Genomic DNA, 25,564 nt, shown 5'->3' with positions numbered 1-25,564 from the left:
GTCCTCTTTATTAGAAAATTTAGTGTATCATCAATTTTCACAGTAGTCTTATTTAAATTGACACAAAAACAAAAATAGTAAACATAAAATTTATTTAAGATTCAACAATAATACTTTCCGAATAATAAGCACCGAATGGTGAAATTTAGTAATACAGATGTATATGCACTGGTTCACAAAGTTCCCTTTTTTCTAAATTCTTAATGTTTGTTTATGGTGTATAGTGTCTGGAGTAATAATGGGTTGGCATACTTTTACTTATGGAACTCCCGTGATTTGGGCGACCAAAAATCCTGAATAAAAATCGTATAAAAAGAAAATGTTGCTCTTTAAAAAGAAAGGACCAGTCTTTCACGTCAGTATATTCTGTTAATTAACTGTTTATAAACTACTTACGAAATCAAAGATAAAAGGAAGCCTGGGAATCACAACTCCTATAGGTTAGTTTTACATATTTTATATAAATATAATACAGTTTATAACAATTATTTGGTTTAGTGCACAGCATGTTTAACTATTAAAAGCTTTAATCAATTAACAGAGAAGAATCTTTAACAATTATATAATTTTATTGGGGACGCCCCATTTCATGACTATAAACTACTGATTTACAGGCTTCCCTAAATAAAAAGCTTAAGATAATAATATGAGAATCGACATCTACTCGTCAGGACTAGACACTAAAATCTGAAAATGAGTATACAAACACACAAAGAAATGCATGCATTCTTCTTATAATAAATGGAATCACTCTTGACACCCGAAACTAGAGTCGTCAATATATGTATATGTACAACAAATGGAAGAAAACATGGAAGCATAATTTGCACTTAATTTGTTGTAATTCATTTTCAAATTATATTGTAACCGCTGTTACTATTTTTATAGCCACTGCGTCGAGATCATTGTATTCCAGACTATTAACGTGTGCTTTAAATGTGTAACCATAAATCCCCAGTTTTAATTTAATAATATTTCTATAAATAACCATTCGTTCACAAAATGAGTTACTCTAAACCCATCACTACAAAAATAAATATTTTGGTGCTCTTAATACTTTTTTAAAGTAGAGTGAAAGTCGTGCGATATAAGCACAGCGGACGGCAAATAACGTGGTTGTACATCAAGACTTGAATCGTCTCACGGTTTCCTTTACGTACAAAGTCATCGGAGGCGTCCGCAGCTGCCTAACAAGCTGCTAGTAAAAGTCGCAGGTTCGCTCGTTGCGTGCAATAGTGACGGTACTAGTGACCCTACCTCAGAGAATAGGTTCGAGTAGCAATCGATATACGAGCGAACGTGCGTGTGTAGTATGGTATAGTGTGGTTTACTCGGGCTCGGGAGAGTCCGGGGCGTCGTCGGCGGCCACGGTGGTTCCGGCGGCAGCGCGAACCTTCTTCAAGTAGGACACGCTGTCGAACTCCAAGCAGCTCTGTCGACGATCAATATGCACTCTTAATGCATCAATTCATCTAAAACGCTAGTAATGCTGTTTTAGTAAGTGTGCTGTTAGTCACCAACCGTGTCCAAGCGAAGAATATTAGTGCGAGGTAAGGTGAGTAGAAGAGTGAAAGGCGAAGGCATTTTGAGTTTTTTATATTTTAAAATCAGAATTGACAATGATAAGGTGAAACAACACTGTTAATTTTACATCTACTCAAACAAAAACAACAATATAACAAAACAATAACATATTCGAATGTCAATATAAAATGTATGAGTATCCGTTTAGGATACACCCTAACTCTTTCTACCTGTAGCGAACCCCTCTCGAATAACCATTCTGTCCGAGCAGCGTGAACAAAGAAACATTAAAAATTTATATTATTTGCATAACCATAATAAAAACGTCATAAACATAGAATTCTAAACTGTAAATATAGCTGCGTAAAAGATTTAATCAATAATCAACATCACATATATATCATACTTAAAAAAATATTCACGAGATCAACATTGAAAAATATATGTATTAACTAGGAACTGTATATTTAGATATTCGAGTTACCGAATAATTTACGATCGTCAACAGATCTATTTGAATTTATATCGACTAATAGTAATAATACTGGAATATTTAACCAACTAAGCATTCACTGTCATCAAAAACTTGGGTCAATTACAGAATATAATTGTTTTAGCTCCAATGTTCTCACGAAGAATTATTAACTATGAGTATCAAAAACAGTAAATCAGTCTTATAATATGAGATCAGAATCAAAAATACCGGTGGATCACAAAAGTAATTGGAAGAGAGTGAGAGAGTATTAGTGGAGAAACTAGTGACCACAACGACCAGCGCGATTTTGAAGTCATATTTACAATGACAACATAAATACACTAAACAGAATCACCAGGAAACGGGTTAGTAAAGATGCAAGCGTTAACTTCGGCGAATCTCTCGAGCGTTGTGCTTTTCGAAAGTAGAACTCGATTCTATCAAAGAACCGGTTCAACTTGTCGTCGCGCGCTCGGGAGGTTCGCCGAGGAGGTGGCGGTGGCGGTGATGGCGCCGGCGGAGGCGGAGGCGGAGGAGGGAGGCGGGAGAGGCCTAGGCGCCGGGGTCGGGGCGGCCGCGCGCCGGCTGCGGAACAAAGCGGAGGGTGAGCGCCTCGCCCCGCCGCGCCGCTCAGTAGAAGTTGCGGCAGAGCAGCGCCGCCAGGTAGTTGGGGTGCTGCAGCGGCGGCCAGCGGCACGGCGCGGGCGGGGCGCGGCGCCGCGGCGCGGACGTTACCTTGCGCGCCAGCTCCGGCGGGAAGCCCGCCAGCCCGGCCGGCGGCAGCTTGCTCAGCGGCGAGTCCGCGTACTGCACCAGCGTCTCGTACGTGTACGTCTGCCGCGCGCCGCTACCACCTGCGGACCGGTACTCTTACTGCAATCGCTATGACGTTTATTAAATAAAAGAATCCGAAATCTCATATTTCATATATTCGTCAATAGAAGTTAGGAAATTTCTATCGACAAATCGTTCTGTCCACCAAATATAATATCGGTCGGTAGCCATACAACTATTGGAAAATTGTTTCAGACTCCCAGGTACCAAATTGAGAAATTATTTACATGTTACTTATAGCTTCAAATTAGATGCTAGTGGAGAAGCAGCAGCGCGTACATACAAACAAACAAACTAAAGTATATTTGTTGATGTTTACCACAACAGAACCTCTAAGCGGAACGTTTTCTAAAATATGAATGGGTAAACATAAAATTTGCATAAAGCTGAAAATCTTTGTAGAGCAACGTAAGCTACACAAAAATCCATGCAAGCAAATGCTGCTCTACATTTAAAATACGTGCACTAATAAAATATAGTTACTAAGATTAGTAACATAACACAAATAACTGCTATGTGGCAGGTATTTCATCCTTATTTTGTGCAAGCGACAAATCAGCTCAAACCAAAATTTTAGTTCATATAATATCTGACTGACATCTGCATTTAATGTTTGAATGAAAATAAATATATAAACAACTAACGTAAAGTATACATGACGTGATTATATTTTGTGTTAGGAATACTAGCTAAACGAAAACAAATACAATATTCAACGGACGGAGCAATGAACTTTATAAAACTACTGAATAAATGATGATTTGTTACAATATGATTATCACAAAATATACGAATGTATTTTGGACATAAATCGCAAATTCCGTCAATGATTCTCACAACAGCTACATTATATGAAAGCGACAGTTAGTCATATATAAATATTAAACACATACATTTAACAAAGACACAGTTCATTCTATTGGCGAATGTTTCGACGATGAATGTCCCGCGGCTGAACGCTCGAGGATGAAAAATTATGTCGTCGAAACGTTCGTAGGTCATACGCTCATTACAGAACAGTTTCAGCCGTACACTAGGCCGCGAACACTGTTTCCCACTGGATCATTCAACTTGCTATCGGACTGATATGTGTTGTTGTTGTTGTTAAAAGTAAGAGATGTGACAACAAGAGTGATCTTACCTTGGTTCTTGTCGGTGCTGGTGGCGCGCGAGAACCGCGGGCGGCGCGGCGTGGCGTCCCCGTCCGCTGCCACACACACGCACACGTTACGCCACCCCACACCACGGCCGACATCCAAACATACAGAAGCAACTCCTAACACTAGCCTCACTTTTTTTCATTCATTCATATAATCACGCCTATATCCCAAATTTATAACCTTATCCCTTAATCGCCTTTTATGACATCCAGGGGAAAGAGATGAAGTGATCCATTTTTTTTTTCTATTGGTGCCGGGAACCAAACGGACTTTTTTAATGCTATATGCCATAATTCAAACAGATATCACGTCTTTGTCTATTACGGGGTAGACAAAGACAATCGTCACATGCCAGGAAGGCTACGTTTAGCTGAATTGTTTTATGGTTACATTGAGATTCAGAAATGGTGATAGTTAGCTAGTGTCTCACCTAAAAGAATCCCATGTTTACAAATCACAAGCTTTTCACAAGAGCCTTACCGTATAAATCTTTTAGGCCACTTATTCTGAACAAAAATTTTGTAGATTAAAAAAAAATCTATACGAGCTGTCGCGTGCTGTCTAGCACAACACCGAATTATAGCTAAATTTCTCAATTCAAAATGAAATCAAATGTATAAAATAATATTTAGTTGCTTCTGAATGGTTAGATTAGCTCTAAATGGATATTTATAATGTCTCATGGCAGTATGTTTTTATTTAATAATGGGTGGTGTTACATTTCATGAGTATGCACCATGTTAAAATTTGGAAAAATGCTGCCACGTCCGTGGTTTGAAGTGGTCACAGTAATCCCAAGAAACAATATGAAATAAATAAATAAATATAAATTATATTAAATACCAGATGAACTTTCGACTCTAGTGATTTGGTAACACAAATGGCTCATTACTGATAATGTTTATGGATATGACGAAAACTGTATATTCGTAATTGATAAATACTTTACCATGCTTCAGTCAGTCGTTTTGATTGTGTTGAAAATAAACAAAATTTTGTAATAAATACTGCACACTTTAGTAGCATTGTTTGTATCTTCATGCTCAGATTTGCCTAACTATCTTATCAGCTACTACATGCCGTTAAAAGAAATCACTTTTTTTTTGTTACAGTAATGTAATAACATTCTGTTGTACCCGCAACCATCACGCGAACTCTTGCTAAAGCTCTCAGGGACTTACTTGGTTTACATGCATTTTCAAAAAGCGTAAAATTGATATGAAAATCCATACTTCTATAGTAATATTAAAAAGAGGAAAGATTTTTATGTAAGTTGTTTTCAATAAAAAAAATACGAGACCAATTTTGTTGATAGGTATTTGGCACTGAGCCAATAAAAGCTTCAGTAGTAAACATAGGCTTTGTCGAATTTCCCACGGGAGCAAAGCCCTACGCTAAAGCTAGTAACTTTATTAACAGGTATTTATTAACAAAATAATTAACCTATTCCATTTCATAATCTCGCAGCATACGAGTAGGTACGCCGCGTTCACTTTTCTGCCAAATAAACGTATAAAACCTACGCCAAGTGTTTAGTTTAGAATCTCATTGGTCCGGCTCGGAAGACGTTTCACAATGCGACAAAGGAAATCAAAACTCATAACAATAAATCCGATACATTCCGTATGGCGGTCCGAAAAGTTTATGTGACGTAAATATGAACTTTAATCTACTATGTTACAAGTTTGAATTTCCTCCAGCGCACTCACCAGCGTCGGCGGGCGCGTGGAACACGTCGTCGTCGGCGCCGTTGAGCGCGGCGTCGTCCTGCAGCAGCAGCGCGGCGCCGGGCCGCACCGACAGCGTGAAGAAGTCGCCCGAGCCCGCGCCCAGCGCCTCCAGGGCGCCGGCGCTCTCGAAGTACTCGTCCAGCACTAGCTTCGCCGTCTGTTTACAGGAACGCGTCCGTAAAGCGTCGGCTCAGATTGAGACCTCCTTGAGGAATTTGGTCTTATGACCACCATCCGTGTGAAAACAAAATATCTATATATATCCCATACATACATATAGTCACGTCTATTTACCTTAAGGGGAAGGACAGAGCCAGCATTATTGAAAGACTGATAAGCCACGTTAAGCGATAGTGACAGGTTGCTAGCCCGTCGCCTAAAAGAAGAAACAAAAGTTGATAAGCCTATCCCTTAGTCGCCTTTTACGACATTCATGGGAAAGAGATGAGTGGTCATATTCTTTTTTTATTGGCACCGGGAACCACAGTGCACATATATATATCCCAACTTAGGTATATTACAAATGCAAAAGTAAGTTTGTTTGCTTGTTAGCACGTCACGGGTTATTTAATGAATAAATCTTTTTGAAATATTTACGTACATAATTAAGAGTTTGGAGAATGGCATAGGGTAACTTTCTTCCCGATAAAAACTAAAGTTGGAAAGGTGCGAAAACCCTAGATTGTAGGTATGTATGTGGCGCTAAATTTGTCGCTATTTGTAGGTGGCGATTAATTCGTATTTTATAAGCTCCCAGGTTAGTGGGATAACTGCAACTACGGTCCATCCGCTACGATCGGATTTCGTCTGTTAATAAACATGCGCTGCCTATATATAACATCTACTTACCTTTACAAGATCCAGATTATTGCCAGTGATCTTGATGGAATGTTGTCCAAAAGTCACAGTGTACTTGTACTCTCCAAGCGCAGCGTCATTCGTAGAGAAGCTATGAAGAAGAGCTCTATTGCTGTGTGGGGATTTCTGTGAAGAAACAAATACAAAATTGCATAAATTTCAAGCTTTATAGTTTCACATGTGGTCCACCCTTGATTCCTCACATATTCGGTTTAATTGTAATACTTCTTTGCGCTTTTCTAGGAGAGGGAAAATTTCCTGAAATTTCCCCTACCCAAAGGTGATTTATTTAAAAATAAAAAAGTAAGTCCTGGCATAGGCAGTATTAGCGTTGAAAATTCCGAAAGAAACAAATTGTTTTTTTTTCGGTGAAAGAAACGTTTTTTCGTTTTTTACCGTTTTATTGGTTTGTTACATTGAAATATATCAGAATAAAACCTTGGGGAAAAAACGGTTTTATTGAGATTTTCGTAGTTTGTTTCGAAAAATAAAAAAAAACGATTGGAAAACTATATATATATTCTATGTATAATTACCAATTTTTAAAACAATGATGCATATTGTAAGGTAATCAATACTTTTCCTATCGTATTTTTCCGTTTTATTAATAAAAAACATGAAATATTTCATTCTTATCTTTCTTGAAACTTTCGTAAAAAACTTGTATAAATACGAGGGAATTTGAAAAAAACCGGAAAATTTCCCGCTTTTTTCAACCCTAGGCAGTATAGGCACAAAAGCGAGAGTGTACTTGTCGTGTATTGTATAGTCATTTTTATTTATATTTATATTTGTAAATTGACGTCCGATGAAAATGCTGCAGTGTAGTTTGTTCCGCCGCTTCTTCTACACATGCGCTTTGGAAGCGGTAGTAGTTATAATTAGACTTAAGTGATGCGACGTCAATAAGTGACACCTTGTATCCAATTTGGAAAATAAATCTATTCTATTCGGGTCGTATAATCGCAAGGTTTGTAGTGACATGGTTAAGTGGAGGAATGCGAGTGTGGCGGACCTCCCTGTGGCGCGGCTCGTCGTCGTCGGGGCCGGAGTCCAGCGAGGCGCGGGAGGCGCGCAGGCCGGGCTCGGCGTCCAGCCGCACGGGCGACGCGTTGCGGCGGATCGTGTCGCCGATCAGGTGCTTCGCGTGGCTGGGAAACGGGCTCGGGTTATTCATTGCTAGCGCGTTTAGTTCGATTTATACACAGATTGAGCTTGAAAAAGAAAGTTCTAATTTGTGTTATGATATATATTTTATTATAAATTGGGTGAGGTTTCACCACTATATTGAATACAACGAATACGGTTAAATGTTATGATATATATTTTATTATAAATTGGGTGAGGTTTCACCACTATATTAAATTCAACGAATAGGCGATACAGTCTTGGTTAGTCTCCAAAAAAATTTAAATTCTAAATCTTCTTTTACTTGATACTGATAAATTGATGTGAAAAAGAAAACAAGTTATATGTATATATACCTCTTTCCATTATCAGTTGTATATTTTGTAACTACTTATTTATGAAATATTTACTTACTTTACATTCTCTTCGTTAGGTCCAGTAATTTGGACAAGCCTCTCCTTAGCCCCAGGACTCACTGAAATGTATAAATGTAATTAACAAAACAAAATGTTTTAAATTCTAGACAATATTTTAGTAGGTAAATTAGTAAAATCATGAAGCTCAAAGCTAAATGCAGTTAAATGTGTGTTATGTCGATATTTCATTGTGAAAGTTACAGCCATTCCCATCACTCCATTTTATTAGTAGCAGTCAATCGAAAGTTATAGATGAATTTCATTGTATATTATCAAAAATGTGTGCATTTTATCTCGCTCTATCCATAATTAACATAAACAGCATTAAAAACAAATGTTTTGAAGTTGTTTGCTGGAAATAAAATAAACTGTTAGTACAGTACATTTCCACGTCACAGGATAACTTTTTTGTATACAATATACTCACGATGCTCCCTTGATTATGCATACTTTTTTACAGACAATGCTTTACAAACTTATATTAATAATAGAATGAGTATATTTAGAAACATGTCACAATTTTAAGAATGTGTGATTATTATAAATAGGACAGTAAAGATTAGTAGTAATGAGAAGAGACCGCCACACCATGCGTAAGCGCCACTTAGCCGGCACCGTGCGTTCGTACCTCGCTGAAACGATATTATCGTGTCACTTAGCTCCTCGATCATGTGCACCCGTCTGCCCTTGATACCCATCACTGCAACACCACAACATTACTTCAGACTCGCCGCCATACGCTGTACTCAATGACCTATCCCTCGGGCTCATTCCACATCATACCATCATATCAATTTATACCATAATCTAACATGGTAACATTTTGACAAATCTTTACTTTAACCTAATGGTAGACCTCGAAGCGTACTTCACATTTATATGTGAGTAATAAACTATTAAAATTTACAGTTATCTCTTCTTATCAACATGCATCTTTATAAACAACCATTTTAAATCGTAAGACAAAGAACAGATAAGCACACTATTTACTTTATCATGCTCCCTCGGTAAATCTTATTCAGGCATGCGAATACAAAAGGACCCGTAACAGACAGTGAAGAGGATTTACCTTTTCCGGAATCGGCGTTTCTGATAACGACTTCGTCCTTGGAGTAGTTCTTGCCGGGGATCTTGGTGGGCTTGGGGAACTTGCCCGAGGGCTTGATGAGTTCCCCGGGGGCGAGCAGAGTGGGCGGCTCGGCGGGCGCAGCCAGCGGCGGGGACGCCGCGCCGCCCGTGCCCGACCCCTCCATCGTCGGCACCAGCAGCGGCTAAGGACACATGCTCACTTTAATTATAATAAAGAATCTTTATTGAACCCAAATATATACCATTAAGATTAAAAGAACAATTTTTATGAAAATTAGATTGAATACCTGTTTGATGTTTATTACTAAATGTAAAAAACTCTTATTTGAGGGCAAATTCCTTTAGATAACTAAAACGCTAGACCACATGTTTACCTCTGCATGTGTGCCACGGTGCCTGTAATATTGACTCATGTAATCGGAGCCTTGCCAAAGTTTGGCGCGCAGTTCGATTAACTCAAGAAGATGAAGACGTGTCTTTTTGTCCAAGCGCTCATCTTGAGAACCATTGCGGAACACAACGAAATATCTGAAATTAATAACTAAATTTATGGGTTTTTTCTTTTTATATTTTGCACTCTGCAAAATTGTTTTTGCCTTCAAGGTAAAAAATTTCCTACATTAAACCTATATGTATATTTTTTATCAAATTTTGTACTTTAACCCCTTGACGCCCGCCTTAACGAGGTTTGGTTGCACTTGCGTACGCCTCGCACCATAGTGCCAATACACGGTGACGGCGATGGGTTAATAGTAACTATGGTTTTGCACGGTATTTTTATGATTGACAATAAACTAAAATATTTCTTTGTATACTTAGTTCTTACTAAATAAAAAAATCCTTTGAAATTAATGAATCCAAGTAGGTATCTAACCTAACTCTTAACAATAAAAGTAACTTATTTTGACAAAATCATAATGAAAATTATTTAAACAAAAAACTTCTTTTAACTTTTTCTAAATCTTTCAAACAATTATTATTAATCGTTTACCCATCTACTAAATAAGAAATAAAAAGGAATCTACAAAATGGAATAAAAGTTAACTTAATATTAAGAACACTGTGATATCTTGAAGGAAGTATGTATTTTGGGTACTTTAAAAAATTGCAAATAGAAACATCTAACAACTTTTTAAATCCCAATTCCATTTAAGCCAATACAGCTGAACATGGCCTTTCAATCTTTTAGAGACTGCGTTGGCTCTGTCTTCTCTGTAAGGTACCTATATACAACTTGATTATTATTATTTATGTTTGTATGGAAAACATTTTGCTTATCGCTCAAGTTAGGTATTAGTATACAGCAGAGGGAGGTAGGCAGACACCACACACAGACACAGACGCAGTGGGGGATGGTTTTATAATATGAAGTGATAATGAGGAAAGCTTATCATTTTTTTTTAATGCAATAGTCTTTGTGTATACTTCAAGGGCCTAGGATTGCCTTCTCATGTTGATTAGTAAGTTTACAGTCAATCTCATAACTTATATGATCTTAAATAATACATATATAAAATTACACCTCTTACTGGAAGGATAAACAGCAACTAAATCTTTTCTATAATAGTTTAATAGTGATAACAAACCTGTCCAGAAAGTCTTTGTAAAGAGATTCGAGCTGAGCGCCATAAAGCTTCAGGTTAGAATACATAGTGGCCACATTGCTTTGCAGCGCACGGTCAAAATTCCCCTGCATCATTTGATAAGCCACCGCTTCAGTCAATACTATCAGGTCATCAACTGCAAAAAACAAACATGACTCACTACTAATATGAACCTGAGATGTATGCTAAATAGCATTCTATGTATTCAGTTTGCACTCATATCATTACCATTTATGAATACCATTCTGATGTCAATGTTTTAACTTATTGGAAACTATTAACATCATACCTTGGTTTCCATTAAATTATAATATATTAAATTATATCATTAAATTAACTTATATTTCTACTGATGATTTCCCAGCAAAACATTCAATTGGGATGTTTTGAATTAACTCTTATAAGACACAAATCATACTTATGAATTGGTGTAGATCTTCAATAGGTGCAATATTAAAAAACTATTAAAATTTTTATACATCCTATAAGATTCTTACCGGAATTTATTTTGACGTCCAACACGGAGTTGCGGTTGTGTGCGGAACTGGTAGTTGATTTCAGAGGTCTAGGTACCTCCAGTTTTTTTACCGTGCGGGTCATTTTCGTTAGGGTCGACATGGTGCTGTTCGAATGAAATATATAACGAATTTAATTAAGTATAACCGTAAATTATTCGTATACAAATGCATTGTGCGGAACACTGTGTGGTAGATGCACATTTGTTTTTGGATATGAGTAACCTTCTTATAATTATTGCTGGTAGAACATAAAAACAAAGAGAACGATCGGGAAACTCACTCATCCATGGCGATTGTGCGTCAATGCAGCGAATGCACACTAGAACCACTAATAAAACAAATCGTGTGAAAAGTGAAAGTGATGACAATGATCCTAGCGAATAAATTCGGAACAAATCCAATACGTGTTCATTACTCGTAATATTGTTTCTCGTGTAATAAAAACGGATTAGCTGAAAAAATTTTGACTTATAACAGATAAAATATTTTGCGAGATGAAAACATTTGGACAAAACAAATGAAAACCGTAGAACACAATAAAATGAGAAATAAACAAGAAAACTCACCTGGCTACGCCATTAATTCGCAATAAAAATAAAATTTTGACAGTGCGTGTTGTGCAGCGAATCGAGTCAATCGAGCAAGTCGGTTCTGTTTGGTCGAGATCGAGTCCATTTGTAAACACAAAGATGAAATGAAAGTTTGATTATCATAAAAATACATTAATGAAAATTAAACTTGCAGTCATAAATTCAGCAAAAAGTACATACATACTTAAGTATAAAATGATATTTTTATGTCTGTTAGTTTTTAGGGCGTTAATTGTTATTACTAATTATAGTAAAGGCTCGAATCGTATTCTTTGTTTTCAAAAATTGTATGGTCTATCACAACACCACTGTGTAGTATTTTTCTTTTCTTTCTATTTTATTGATAAAGTAGGTCTTTATGATATCGTTTCTTCCTTATCAGTCAAAACTTTATTGTATGAAACAAAAAAATACCGATTCTATTGGTATCGACATTCCTTTTTCTATTTTCGTCCATTCCGCCTGCCGCGCCGCCCTATCACGAAATCAGTAATGCCAGATTGTGAAATTTCCCCAAGTTTTGGAGAATATTAAAAAAAATGTTTATATTTTGACGTCAAAAGAGCAACAAATACGCAAGCATTCGAATTCACGGCTTACTGTAATAACATTATCATGATATAAGGAGTTTACTATTAAGGGTTAATTATTACTAATTATAATAAAAAAGAGAAAAAAAGAACTCATTACTAGAGGAGTTTACTTGCTTACTACTTTGTGTCAATGTCTCCTACTTTTAGCTCATTATCGAGTCAAAGTATATCGATGATACAACCTGTTTCAAATTCTGCTCTTCTGTCATCTCCGATTGTCAGTTTCAGTTTATCATTTTTTTAGGAGTGATTTATGAACATTATGAAATCCGTTCGCGGCCATCTAGGGCGCTACTCTACTAGCTACTCTGTACATTATCATCTGTTTTTTTGACAGTCCAATATCATTTCAATACAGACCACTAAGTTTTATTTAAACACCATCGGAGGATCCCTTACAGAATAAATTGACGGCAAAATTTCTAAATTTCATAAAATTATAGTGAGTATCACTCTTAAAATTATGTAGTTTTATTACAGCTGCCTGTCACCTACCTTTTCATTCTTTCTTTCTTTTCTATATTATGTCTTCCCCGGACTTTCGGTGATTCTACCAATGTCATGGTTTAAAGAGACAAGAAGTTTCAAAATTGATCGATGGACGGTTACGTAAACGATCTGAAAGGAAAAGGTTAATAAATGTACAAATACAAAAAGACATACACACACAACAAATAGGTATTGTTAGTAAAAGAGAAAAAAGTTAATAATTTAAGTTTGAGTTGAAGAATAATAATGCGTAGTGTACGGTGTGAATGTTTTGTAGACTTTTTCTGCAAAACAAGGGCACATAAGTAGAGATTTTTTGTCACCTTCTCTTCGATATTATTTGTCTGCTGTACCACGTGACATTTATGACTTGTTACGATCTCCATGACTTGTCTTTCATCTCCATGATGTTCATGATACGGTCAGATTTTTCCGAGGATAAGATATATCTGGGGATATTTAGTTGAGACAATTAGTTGGCAACACTAGACTGAATTGTCATATTTGTATACTGACTGAAGTGTCATTTCAGGTGTGAGATAGGTCGGTTGTGTTTTTGTTTATAAATTATAATAACAATTATAAATTAGGTATAATAATGTAACATAAATCGAATGAAAGCACTTGTAATATGATTATAAGTTTGAAGTGGTATTGTGCCAATGAAGATACATAACTTATGATTTAGGTTAAACAGGTGAGAAAGAAACAAAATTAAATTCAATCTTACTGTAGTAAATATTTTAAAATCAAAGTTCTTCAATAATGTGCGTGAAAGAAATCAATAAATAAGCTATAATTGTATTAAGATTTGCAAATAGTATATTATTATTATTTGACACTGTAATAGATAAGAAAACACTTTATTTAGTGAAGCATTACAAAAGCATAAGATAACAACCACTTAAAAACAAGTTCCTTTTTGAGCTTATATGCTATTTCAAATTGTTACTAAATAAATATATAAAGTTACCTTGGCTTACCAGGAATAATAATAATAATACAAACCCTTTTTGTTTCAGATACCAAAATGACTTCATATTATTGTACCATGTTAATGGTCCGCTTCATGCTGCCAGCAGGCCTTCTACTCAGTAAGTTAATTAAATTAGTTGCATACATAAAATCATGTCTATATTCTGTATAGGAAGGCAGAAACTTTTAATATTCTTGTATTAAAATATATTTTACAAGTAAAACCTCATGTGCTTCCAGTAAAATATATATATATATTCAATGAATCTTATATAAAAAAAAATATTTTGAATCTTATTTATTTTATTATTGCGTTTAAACATAAAAGTTTTGTAAGATATTAATAATACCATTTCAATTATCTCAGTTGATAGACATATTATATTAATAAAAATTTGAAATTTTTTTATTGATTGAAAATTGGTTTTTTGTGAGATTAATTCCATGTATAAAGTTATTTACACATGGAATTAATCTCATTAACATTGCCTGGGCCAATAATCACAAATCAGACATACAGGTAAGTAAACAAAAACTGTACAATTAAAGAATCTATTTTTTATACAATTTAATCATGACTTTATCACCTTACCAGCTGAAATAGGTATAATGGAAGGTAGTTAGGTAAGTTAGGTACGTGTAACGGCGTACGGGGAGGGCGACATTTTTGTGATTTCTGTGATGCAATCAACCGGAGCCGGCCGGCGACTCCGCGTCGGCGGAGTGCCACAAGGAAGGCTCGTTTGCAGGTCACGCCGCGCTGCCTAATAATATTATTTATTTTATTCCTGCCACTTCTGCATCAACACTTCCAAAATAAAACTTACGTCATCGTCGCGCCGATCAAGGCGGTACTAAGAACTTTTTGTAACGCCCGTGTTAATAGCCATTGCGTGTTCAGCTTACAATAGATATTGGATTGAGATAATTTTAAAGAATTTCCGGAATGCTTTAAAAAGCTTTTAAAGGATAACAGTGTCCTTAAAATCTTTCATAGGTCTACTTGCTCAAAACAAATTAGATCGCAAAAGTTCCTAAACGTTCTTAGGAGTACCTACGTACTTACAAAAAAAACTTTTTTAACAAGTAGGCTTACTACTTGTGTAGAGAGATAGAGAGAGTTCGTAATTATAATTAAAATTGGTTTGATTTTTAAAGAAGAAAAAGGTTTGACTGGTAAAATAACTTTGGATAGATGATCAAATATGGAATAGCATGATTGAATGGAATACCGATCCAAAATCATAGACATAAAAAAATAGGTATCTAGTAGCGTGGAGTCGTGTGCTGCCCACGCACAGTCGCAATGCAGGGAAGAAGTAATGTATCCTCCTGTTGGGCGCGCCGGTTGATAGTGGGTGCGTCAGCGTGATTCGTACTATGACCCGTTGACCGACTTGCCATGGCCTTGCCCACGGCCCTTTCGTTGCCTCCAAATTTGCATGCCATTTAAACACGCGATCTGGATCTAGATTACGCACGTATAAGTACATCGGGTTGTTATTTTTGACAAATCCCAATAATGTCGAGAAGGACGTCATTCATACACTTTCTTTTACTGATTTATCGCATCACCCGTACATACATCTCAGTTTGGTTCCAAGGATTGATTGACAGAGAATGCTTAATGGTCAAAGCGCCTTGTGGCATTAAGTCCACCTGTTGTACATTTTACGTGCATGAAGTTAAAATCAATAAATAAATATAAACGATATGTAACTTCATACAAACTTTTTAATAGGGTGAGTTTGAATAGGAACGTTAGAAGCCTCGGACCTAGCTAGACGAACGTACCTTGATCAAATCGGGAACGTTCTGGCAAAATGAGCTTGCTTGTAGAGATTAATAATTTTTTATGTGGATGAAGGGAACTACTTTACTTCTTTCGCTTTACCTACCGGAGGGATCGTGCGTGGCAAATGAATTAATGTAAAATGTAGTATTTATTCATTTGCCTTCCCCTGCATGAAATTTGATGGTAAAAATGATTATCGAAAGACTTTTAAGTGAAAAATAAATTCTCACGGAACTTCCACTTATCAGAATGTTTGCTGTGAAGGTAGGTACTTATAACCGATCCATCTTTTGTCACACATTACGTTACGTAACTTGAATGTAAGGGCAAACATATTTGTTTGTCTGTTTCTAAATTCTTTATTGCACCTATAAAGAAAGAAAACATGAAAGTTAAGGATTGTTAATAAAAGCACTAGAATTTTGAAGAAGTACTCATAAACCAAAGCACTACATTGGAATCGGGGGAGGATAAGGAGTGACAATGTTTGTTGCCTATTGGTGTCTCCAAATTATTTTAATTATTGTAATAATAGTGTCAATCAATTCAATGGATTCATTAATATTTTTGATGTTATCTCCAAATAAAAATTCTGAATTCCATATAAAAATTCTGAATTGAAATCGTTCTTTAAAATCTCAATATAAAAATCGAATAACATTAAGAGACCTTTACTTCAAAATAATTTTATCAATTATTAAATTCATCTGTTTCTCAAAATGAGAAATGCCCATATACAACGCAAAGGACACCTGTCCTGACCCCGTTTTTGCCATGGCTCATAAATCCGACAATTTGGAACACCGCCCATCCCTCTGTTTACACCAGTTAGCGAGTTATATACTGATTCCTACCTGCCATAAAAGCCTTCCATAAAGTGTGAGGTTATCATTGCGATAAACAGAATACACTTACTAATTAGGTCGTTTAAAAGCACAAATCCGCAGATATGTATTCAAAAATAGCCCTGCTCAGGGTTCCGTAAGCAAATATGATTAGTCTCGTCATATCCGTGTGGCTGTACTGCCGCAACTTAGCTTTGTTTGATATCTCCACAATCTTCTTCCTCCTGCCTTAAGTCCCGGTTGCATTCTCACTTTTCTGGAGGCCGCGATATGCCTTTGACTATGGATCCTAGATTTTTAGGGCGATTCAGGCTTTTACACGATCCGACTCCCATCTGACTTCCGCAACCTTTGCAGCTAAACCTAACCCATATTGGTTCCATGGTTACACATCCAGTTGCCTGAATGTGCAGGTTTCCTCACAATGTTTTCCCTCGCCGTAAGAGCATCGGTTAGTATTCAAACTAATGTACATAACTTTGAAAATAGTCATAGGTTTGATTTGAACCTGTGCCTTTCTGCGCATTACGCATTTTAACCGGGCACCTTACCGATTCGATCACCGACGCTGTATGATTCTTCACTATCACTACATAGTATAAAACAAAGTCGCTATTTTAGTCTGTTTGTCTGTTAAAATCTTTAAAATTACGCAACGGATTTTGATGCGGTTTTTTGTACCAGGTAAAGTGATTCAAGAGGAAGGTTTTTATGTATAATAACATCTATTAAATAATGGAGAAATACTGTTATTTTCAGGGTTTCTAATGTGGTGTCGTAAATTCTTACATTTTTTGCCGCTTACATTGCGTACGCAGGTTTAACCTTACAGGATTTATAAAAATAATGTACTAAGTATTATTTATTGTATAATACATTATACATTTTTCCGAATTTTGCACCCGTGCGAAGGGTCGCTAGTAATATGATATTTGATTCCTCCATAATGTCATTTCTCAATTTTAAGAACAGTTAAGTAAAAAATTGCAAAAGATTTTTGAGCAGCCCTAGAACATAAGCCAAATAGCTATAACTATTTTCGATTTATTGCTTCTTATTATCTACGATACGGTACCCTAAAATGTTTGCTTCAAATTAGCTTAAATGTTACATAAAACCAGTATATCTTGATTTCGGCGGTTCAAGGTTAGTTTTTTTGATTACTTGGTTATTATCTGACTGACGTGTCCTATCTTACAACCCTGAATATACCTACGTTAAATTAATTTAAAAACTTTCAACATTCAAGCAGTAATCTAATCTAGGTTAAAATCTTTAGTTTTCATTATATTTATTTGATAAGGGCATCTCCAGATCGCTCAGATCCGAAGTAGCGTGTATAGAATGCATAAGTTGAATAATTTCCTTTTAAGCAGTATAGTACAGAATACTTCAAACGAGGTGAAAGAGTACCAGTATATTGCAGACTGGCGTGAGACCCTGATGTTTGCCCAGCTAATGGACCACACCCGGCCCACAAGCGCCATTAATTAAACTGGCCGCCGTGTCCACTCTGCCACTGAATGCCGTGGTTATCCATACCATACCTACTTTTTTTTTGTAAGTAATTGAGTTTGGCAGCATTTGGGAGGTGGTCCACCCACTCAGAAGTCTTTTGCGGCTCTGGTATTCTTTATTTATGTAGTTTTCAAGTCGCTCCGTGGAACGTGTAACTAAATAAAGAATACCAACGTTCCACGGAGCGACTTGAAAACTACTTAGGTGTTATTGTTATTTTTAACTTACACCCTCTAAACTACATACATCACTTTTGAATTGGTTAATTCAATACCGACATTTCTCATAGCCAAGTTAGAGATGAAATACTATTATTATTTTACTATCAGGTACCCACTTATATTTTAACGGCCTCTGTGGCGCAGCCGTAGTGCGCTTGTCTGTGTCACCTGAGGTCCCGGGTTCGAATCCCGGCCAGGGCATGATGAGAAACGAACTTTCTCTGATTGGCTTGAGTTTTGGATGTTTATCTATATAAGTGTTTTTTTTAAAATATAGTATCGTTGAGTTAGTATCTCGTAACACAAGTTTCGAACTTACTTCGAGGCTAACTCATCTGTGTAATTTGTCCCGTATATAGATATTTATTTATATTAAAAGAGAAACTAAATGAGGTTTACCTACCAATCTTAGGTGAATTTCACAATTGTTTTAAACAAATTTCGGTAACATAGTACATGGCATACGATGCTTAACACAACTGAAAATTGTGGTTAAGAATCTGTAGTGTCTAACCTTAGTACCCGAAGCCCCTTCCTTACCCACCATTGACCCGTTGACCTCTGTCATTTGCCCGATAATGGCGATATGGTCCAATGTAGTCGTGGTATGTTATGGCTTGTTACCTTCATGAGGTAAAGCAGTGTCACTTGACCTCGAAGTAATGAAGTGAGTCCTATAAAATAAAAAGTCTAGCGTCTTGAATTAGAGCTTTTCTTATTTACCTATAGGCAATACATTTGTTAAGATAGTTTTGACTGAATTCGTTTGAATATTACATGATGAATAATTCGCACGTGTGAATAACGTTTTGAGCGGAGTCATTCACAGACGTCTGTTTCCTGTTCTTTGTAAGTACTTCAAACTGCATAATTGGTTTAAATAGTTACCTTGAATTTCATCTTTGCGTAAAATACTCACAGAATTACATTTTTTATCAGTTCACTCATTCTGTGAGTTTTAAAAATAACACTTTCACGCAGAAACTAACGAATATGGAGGAAAGAAAGTTTACAGAGACTAATAATGTACGAGGGTGAATCCTAAAGTTCGTGGCCTAACCAAGAAAACATTTTTTTTTAAAGAGAAATATTTTTCGACACTATCACCGTTTAGTTGATTCAAATGCAACTGCAAATGCACTTCCTTCATCTCTCCTGCAATTTATTAATACCTTCGAAAAAAAAATGATTTGTCAAAATACTCGTCCACCGCAGCCTCGTCATTATAAAATTTTGATCCTTCCAAGTGTTTTTTTTTTAATTCGGAAAGAGGTGATAGTCCGACGGAGCCAAATCCGGCGAATAAGGAGGGTGTGGCAGCAGTTCGAAACCACAGTTGTGAATTTCAGCCATTGATTCTGCTGAGGTGTGAACGCGGGCATTGTCCTGGTGAAACAATTTTTTTTTACTGATCATTCCCGATCGTTTTTCCTTTATTTTTTCTTTTAATTGTCTCAGCAGGTTACTGTAATATTTAGAATTAATTGTTTCACCCTTTGATAAATAATCTACCAATATAACCCCCCTTGCATCCCAAAAAACAGATGCCATAACTTTGTTGGTTGACAACACTGCCTTTGCCTTCTTGGAAGTCGGTGAATATAAAATTTTACGGAGTTATTTTGTACTCGTCCATAACTTATATCAGCAATATTATTAATAGTTAATCTTCGGTCTCCTAATATAAGATCACAAATTTTATCCACGTTTTCCTGGGTCGTGGAAGTTGATGGCAGACCACTTCTGGGTTCGTCTTCCAGACTCCCGTCCGCGTTTTAATTCAGCTACCCACTTTTTTACACACGAATATGACGGAGCAGATTCTTCTAATGTGTTAACCATATCTTCATGGATTTCTTTTGGCGTTAACCCCTTCTTATACAGGTACTTCATATCTTCACATCATCCCAATCACAGCACGCAGTTAAATTTTTTCCATAGTAAGAAAACTTCACGACTTGCTTTGAAAAAAATATTTAACAAAGACAAAGAGATGTATCCAATTGCAAATTTGCACGCTTACTACTAAATATACAAGCTACAAAATGAGGGTAGTAAAAAATTATAGACATTTATTTACTTGGTGAGGCCACGAACTTTTGGATTCACCCTCGTAATATAAAATAATAAGCCTGCCGCAGACTAGAATTAAATTATCTATTGCAGATAAGAATTAAAAACTTATAGCTTTACCTTTTTCGGATAAGTTTTATATCAAGCCAAGATTTCCTATTGTTTTTATGTAAACTGTTTACTAATCGTACACCGATGAGGATATTGTGAACACTCCCAGAGTCCCAGATGTTCGCGATGTAATCGCACATCACACGCACGCCATGCCATCGTTGCCGTCTCCCGCTGAGTATCTATGTAGGTACTATGGCCAACTGCTTAATTACACATAAATATACCACTTAGTTCTATTAAAAATATATATCTATTCCACGAAACAATAGTCAACCTGCAAGAGGCGGTATTTTCTTTTTAATTAAATTGAAAAGACTCGTGACATTCGCATAAATCTGCCTCTAATCACATGACTTTCATTATTTCACTAATGCTGTTGTTTTAATTTTGGCTTTATCCGATTTAGTACTAATTACTTTGTTTTGTCCGACTTAGGTCGAATTATAAAGGTGGCGTGTACTATTTTTTTTATTTTGATACCTATATAATGAAATACTTTGAAATACTATTACTTGTACTAAGTATCTACCTAAAGAAGTAAAATTTAAGTATTCCGATATTTCTTTTACAATATTTATTCAGTAGGAAATCTACAAGCTTTCGCAGTTTGTTTTGCAAGCGTTGATGTCGATATCAGTGATGATGTCATTTTGAGGGTTATCGTTTTTATTATGGTTTTATTTTAAGCTTCTAGTTGAACTGAGTAATTTTTATAATTCATATTAGACATATAATAAACGTTCTTAAAAATGAAAAATATGAAGCAATTCTTTAGTAAACGTATAAAGATGAGCATTAGTAGCTGGCTTGACCATCTGCTGACTCAATTTTGGGTCGTTGAACCAACTAGAGTTGGTAAAATATCGTTTAGTCTCTTTGTAACAGAATTGAAACAATCACTAAAACCTCTATTTCGTATATTTAGTATATAATATAATCACATTTTCATTTATCTATTGGATTGAAAGCACATGTTCGTAATACGTAGAATACCATTATACTACTCTGTCAAGAAAGTAGCGGGAAAAGATCAATAATACACAAACTGTTTGTTATTCATCCAAATTTATTTTATCACCTTCAAAATATGCTCCTTTAGAAACGATACACTTACGCCAACGAATAATCCAATCATCAAAACATTTTTTAAACGCTGTTTCCGGAATTGAGGTCAGTTCTCGCCGCGAATTCTCTTTTATGTCTTCTACCGATTGAAAACGGGTGCCACGAAGTGGTAATTTGAGTTTAGGAAAAAGAAAAAAGTCGGCTGGAGCCATATCTGGTGAATATGGTGGTTGCTCGATGGTATTTGTTGAGTGTTTGGTTAAAAATTCGTTCACAATGATGGCCTTGTGCGAAGGTGCATTATCATGGTGCAAAATCCAAGAATTTTCTTTCCACAAATCTGGCCTTTTTCGTCGGATTTGCTCTCTTAAACGCCGCATAACACTCAAATAAAATTCCTTATTTACCGTTTGACCTTCCGGCAAGAATTCCGAGTGCACAACACCGCGATAGTCAAAGAAAACAGTCAACATGACTTTGACTTTTGAACGACTTTGGCGTGGTTTTTTCGGTTTCGGTTCAGTTGGAAGGCGCCACTCCGAAGCTTGTTGACTAGTTTGCATGTCAAACTCGTAAACCCACGTCTCGTCACCAGTAACAATGCGTTTCATGAATGTTGGGTCGGAATTGACTCGTTCTAGCATGTCCTCAGCGACTCTCATGCGATTGAGTTTTTGAAAAAAATTCAGGTCTTTTGGGACTAGCCGAGCGGCAACATGTTTCATACCCAAATTATTAGTTAAAATGGTACGGATCGACTCGTGAGATACAGAAAGTTCGGTGGCTATCTCTCTCAAAGTTGAATGAGGATTTTCAGTCACTATTTCCTTCACTTTTGCGATGTTAACTTCAGTTGCAGACGTTGATGCCCTACCAGAGCGAGGCAAATATTCCATCACATCTCGACCGCTTTTGAACGCTTTGTACCACTCATAAGTACGAGTTTTTGATAAAGTCGATTCACCGTAAGCCTTCTGTAACATTTTCAGTGACTCCGAACACGATATTCCATTGGCAATGCAAAATTTAAGACAAACTCTTTGTTCGATGTTTTTATCCATTATGAAATTAGCAATACACACTAGATATGATATAACTAAAAATAGCACTGTATTTAATGTAAACAACAGATGCAACTCAAACTCCGCGCCAAAATGGAAAACAGTTGTGCCAATCTAACAACAACAAAAAAAACAAAAATTTGAATTTGGAACCATAAATAAATAATCCATTCCCGATACTTTTCTGACTGAATGTATTATACATCCAGTCCATAAAACCCTGCTCCAGAAATTGATGTAGTTAGCCTTGATACCAACCCACTAATCGCCTAGGTAAGACAAATTGTTAATTTAATTATCAATTATTTTTAGCTTTTTTACGGCTTTTTTATTTTTTAACTTCAAACTGTGGGACAATACATAGCTTCTACGACTCTAGAGAGACCTGGAGTGATCCCATTCTACTCTTGTCTACGGAAAAACACACGGTGTAAAAATTGGAAATATAAGGGGTCAATCAATATTGGGATCTTGCTTATCTTTAAATGCAAAAGTTATTTGATAGGTTGGCTAATAAAGCACACCGCGCGAGTAGCATCGCGCCTTATCAGTCGACGAGTCACAAGGTCACATTACTCAGTTCGACTGCTTATACTGACTTCTGTCAATCGCAACCTACATTATAAATTATCTTAACAAATCACATTACATTGTATTGACTTTTGCCTCTTCTTTGACACCGGCGACGGCGGCGCCATTGTATAATAATTGTCGATAAGAGGTTTTTTCGTTTTAATATGTACCTGCTTTGTATATTTGCATCAGTAAAGGTACCTTACTCTTATTATAACTATGCTGAACGTAGGTATTTCTTAAATAAGGTGTCCTTTTTTGGTGACACAAGTAAACAATTTTTTTTTCCAAAAATATAAGAATATTTAATAATACTGAGTGATATAATATTGTAAAAATAAATAGGTTTTACCAATTTCTGTGTACATTATAGTTACTTGTAATGCTGCAGTATTAGAATGTATGTTTACTATTTTTAGCTTTTTTTGTGTTGTTATACTTGAAATAAAAAGATTTAACTTTGTATTACCAAAGTAACGCTACTTTGGGCGTCAGATTTAAGAAGTTTGGAGATCATCCCAATCGTAAAATCGTCATATCAAAGACGTAGGTACCTTCTCAAATCCAAAAGGATCGTTTCACTATCAACGTACTCACAGCACACTAAAGGTAAACGAATTCTCATGTTTATGTTTACCTTATTGTTCAAACGCATTAGTATAGTAGTTGAGACACTACTGACCTTCTCATCCACTTGTAGCATATATTTATTGTTGAATATTTGATTTGTGAATTACCTTGTGATTTATTTCGTTATAAACAAATGAGTTGCTGTATTTTTTTTATCTTAAACCTGAATAAGTAAATTCTTGTAACGATAATACTACGTTTAAAAATGCTAACAGTCAAAAATCAGAGAAATGTTTAAATTGTCAAAATTTTAATAGGTTTCTATACAATAATATAAGGAGGAATAATAGAGCTCGTTTAAAAAAAAAGACTTATTTCAAGATATAGGCAAGACTATTTTAGTAAGTTTAAAAATTTATTGGCTTTCTTAATGGTTCTGCCACCTACGCGCAAGAGTTCATTATATTTAGAAGATCTGGTACTTTTAGTATAAAAAAAGTAATACTTTCCGAATTTTCTTGTCGTCGAAAATTTTACAAAAGTAACAATCGATGATTTCTTTTTATAGAACTGCATACTTTTATGTAATGAATAATACATATCATATATAACTATGACATTACCGATAGCAATCATAATTATAAGGATTAAGGGTATTATGGATGAAGTTATAATGGCTTTTGCTATTTAATTACCATAGAATGACAATCATCTAAGTATAAAACAATGCATGCTATTGTTACTGTACATGCAACCTTAACTAATGAGAATATTTCAGTGATACAAACAGTGCCATAGTAGCTCTGACGTCACGTCGTGTATCATACTCTATGGGTTACTTTACTTTTGCCGTATTAACACATCTGATGTGACTCACTGCCTTTATGTCTAGACTCTGTCTGAAATTTTACTATTTATGTACTCCTGAAGGTTTTGTCTGTCTCTGTGTCTATCATCAGAATCGGCATAGAAATTTTTGAGTTTATCCGTTAAAACGAAAGTACAAATCTTTTCTCATTAGTTCCTACGCAAGTATTAATAGTTTGTATGAATGAATGGTAATTATTAAGTATTCGTAATAAGAATCGATTCTTGTCGAATCTTTGGGGAAAAATTCGCAATAATTTATTTGGCCAGGGTATATTATTGATATATTTATTAACTAGCTGTTCACTGACAATTTCCATTCTCTGTTTTAACCCTTTTTTCGCAATAAAAAGAACTTCCTCTGGGTCAACTCTATCTCTGTACCAAAAATCAAAATGGTTTCATTAGTTCAGGCATTATAGCGTAAAACTTTGACAGACTTGAGTTACATTCGCATTTATATTATTACTAGGGATAAATTGCCGTCTTTAATAGAGCCTTTTCCAGACCCTTAATTAATATATACGCGATATCTCAAGAAGATAATGCGTGAAGAGGTAACAAACAAACTTACTTTCGCATTAAGTTATAATATAAGTTGGGATGATGTTTCTCATAATATTACATATTTCATTGGAACGGTTTTTATGTCCTGGATATTTTTAAATATCAAAGCGATTACCGTATTATGACAGAAAAGTATTTTGAAGAATTGTCCCAACATCAAAATAAATTTTACGAGTGTGGCAGGTAGGAGACGCGGGGCGAAATGGGGCGCGGTATAAAACGAAGTGGAACAAAATCTAAATGTTACTGTGGCATTTGGGTTGGCCAATGCAGACTTTCTTTATTTAATACTTTTTTGTGAGAGAAGAGAAT

General features: G+C 35.7%; 2 protein-coding genes across 5 annotated transcripts in view; one reads left to right on the top strand and one right to left on the bottom strand.

Moving 5' to 3' along the window:
• Nucleotides 1-6: 6 nt before the first annotated feature.
• On the bottom strand, nucleotides 7-11,983 carry LOC106129006 (eukaryotic translation initiation factor 4E-binding protein Mextli). Of its 4 annotated transcripts, none has more exons than XM_060944529.1 (13): nucleotides 11,903-11,983; nucleotides 11,316-11,440; nucleotides 10,801-10,954; nucleotides 9,589-9,742; nucleotides 9,195-9,396; nucleotides 8,754-8,825; nucleotides 8,124-8,184; nucleotides 7,597-7,732; nucleotides 6,573-6,707; nucleotides 5,703-5,880; nucleotides 3,975-4,040; nucleotides 2,735-2,853; nucleotides 7-1,432 (listed from the first exon to the last, which is right to left on the bottom strand). In XM_060944529.1, exons 2-13 carry the CDS (start codon nucleotides 11,434-11,436, stop codon nucleotides 1,328-1,330), a joined length of 1,503 nt encoding a protein of 500 aa, XP_060800512.1. In that variant the 5' UTR covers nucleotides 11,437-11,440; nucleotides 11,903-11,983; the 3' UTR covers nucleotides 7-1,327. The 4 variants fall into 4 exon arrangements, with proteins under 4 accessions (XP_060800512.1, XP_060800508.1, XP_060800515.1 ...); XM_060944525.1 differs by lacking the exon at nucleotides 11,903-11,983 and adding an exon at nucleotides 11,617-11,836; XM_060944532.1 differs by lacking the exons at nucleotides 8,754-8,825; nucleotides 11,903-11,983 and adding an exon at nucleotides 11,617-11,837.
• A 1,557-nt stretch (nucleotides 11,984-13,540) lies between these two features.
• LOC106143684 (piezo-type mechanosensitive ion channel component) overlaps nucleotides 13,541-25,564 on the top strand; it is a 49,852-nt gene continuing 37,828 nt past the window's right edge. The window contains exons 1-2 of the mRNA XM_060946359.1: nucleotides 13,541-13,705; nucleotides 14,031-14,102. Of these exons, the coding sequence (XP_060802342.1) occupies nucleotides 14,039-14,102 (64 nt within the window). The 5' untranslated portion in view covers nucleotides 13,541-13,705; nucleotides 14,031-14,038. The remainder of the gene's footprint in view (nucleotides 13,706-14,030; nucleotides 14,103-25,564) is intronic.

Source organism: Amyelois transitella, chromosome 2 (genome assembly GCF_032362555.1).
Source record: "Amyelois transitella isolate CPQ chromosome 2, ilAmyTran1.1, whole genome shotgun sequence".
Lineage (NCBI taxonomy): Eukaryota > Metazoa > Arthropoda > Insecta > Lepidoptera > Pyralidae > Amyelois > Amyelois transitella.
The sequence above is the reverse complement of the archived record's forward strand: the minus strand, read 5'-3'. Positions and strand labels throughout refer to the sequence as shown.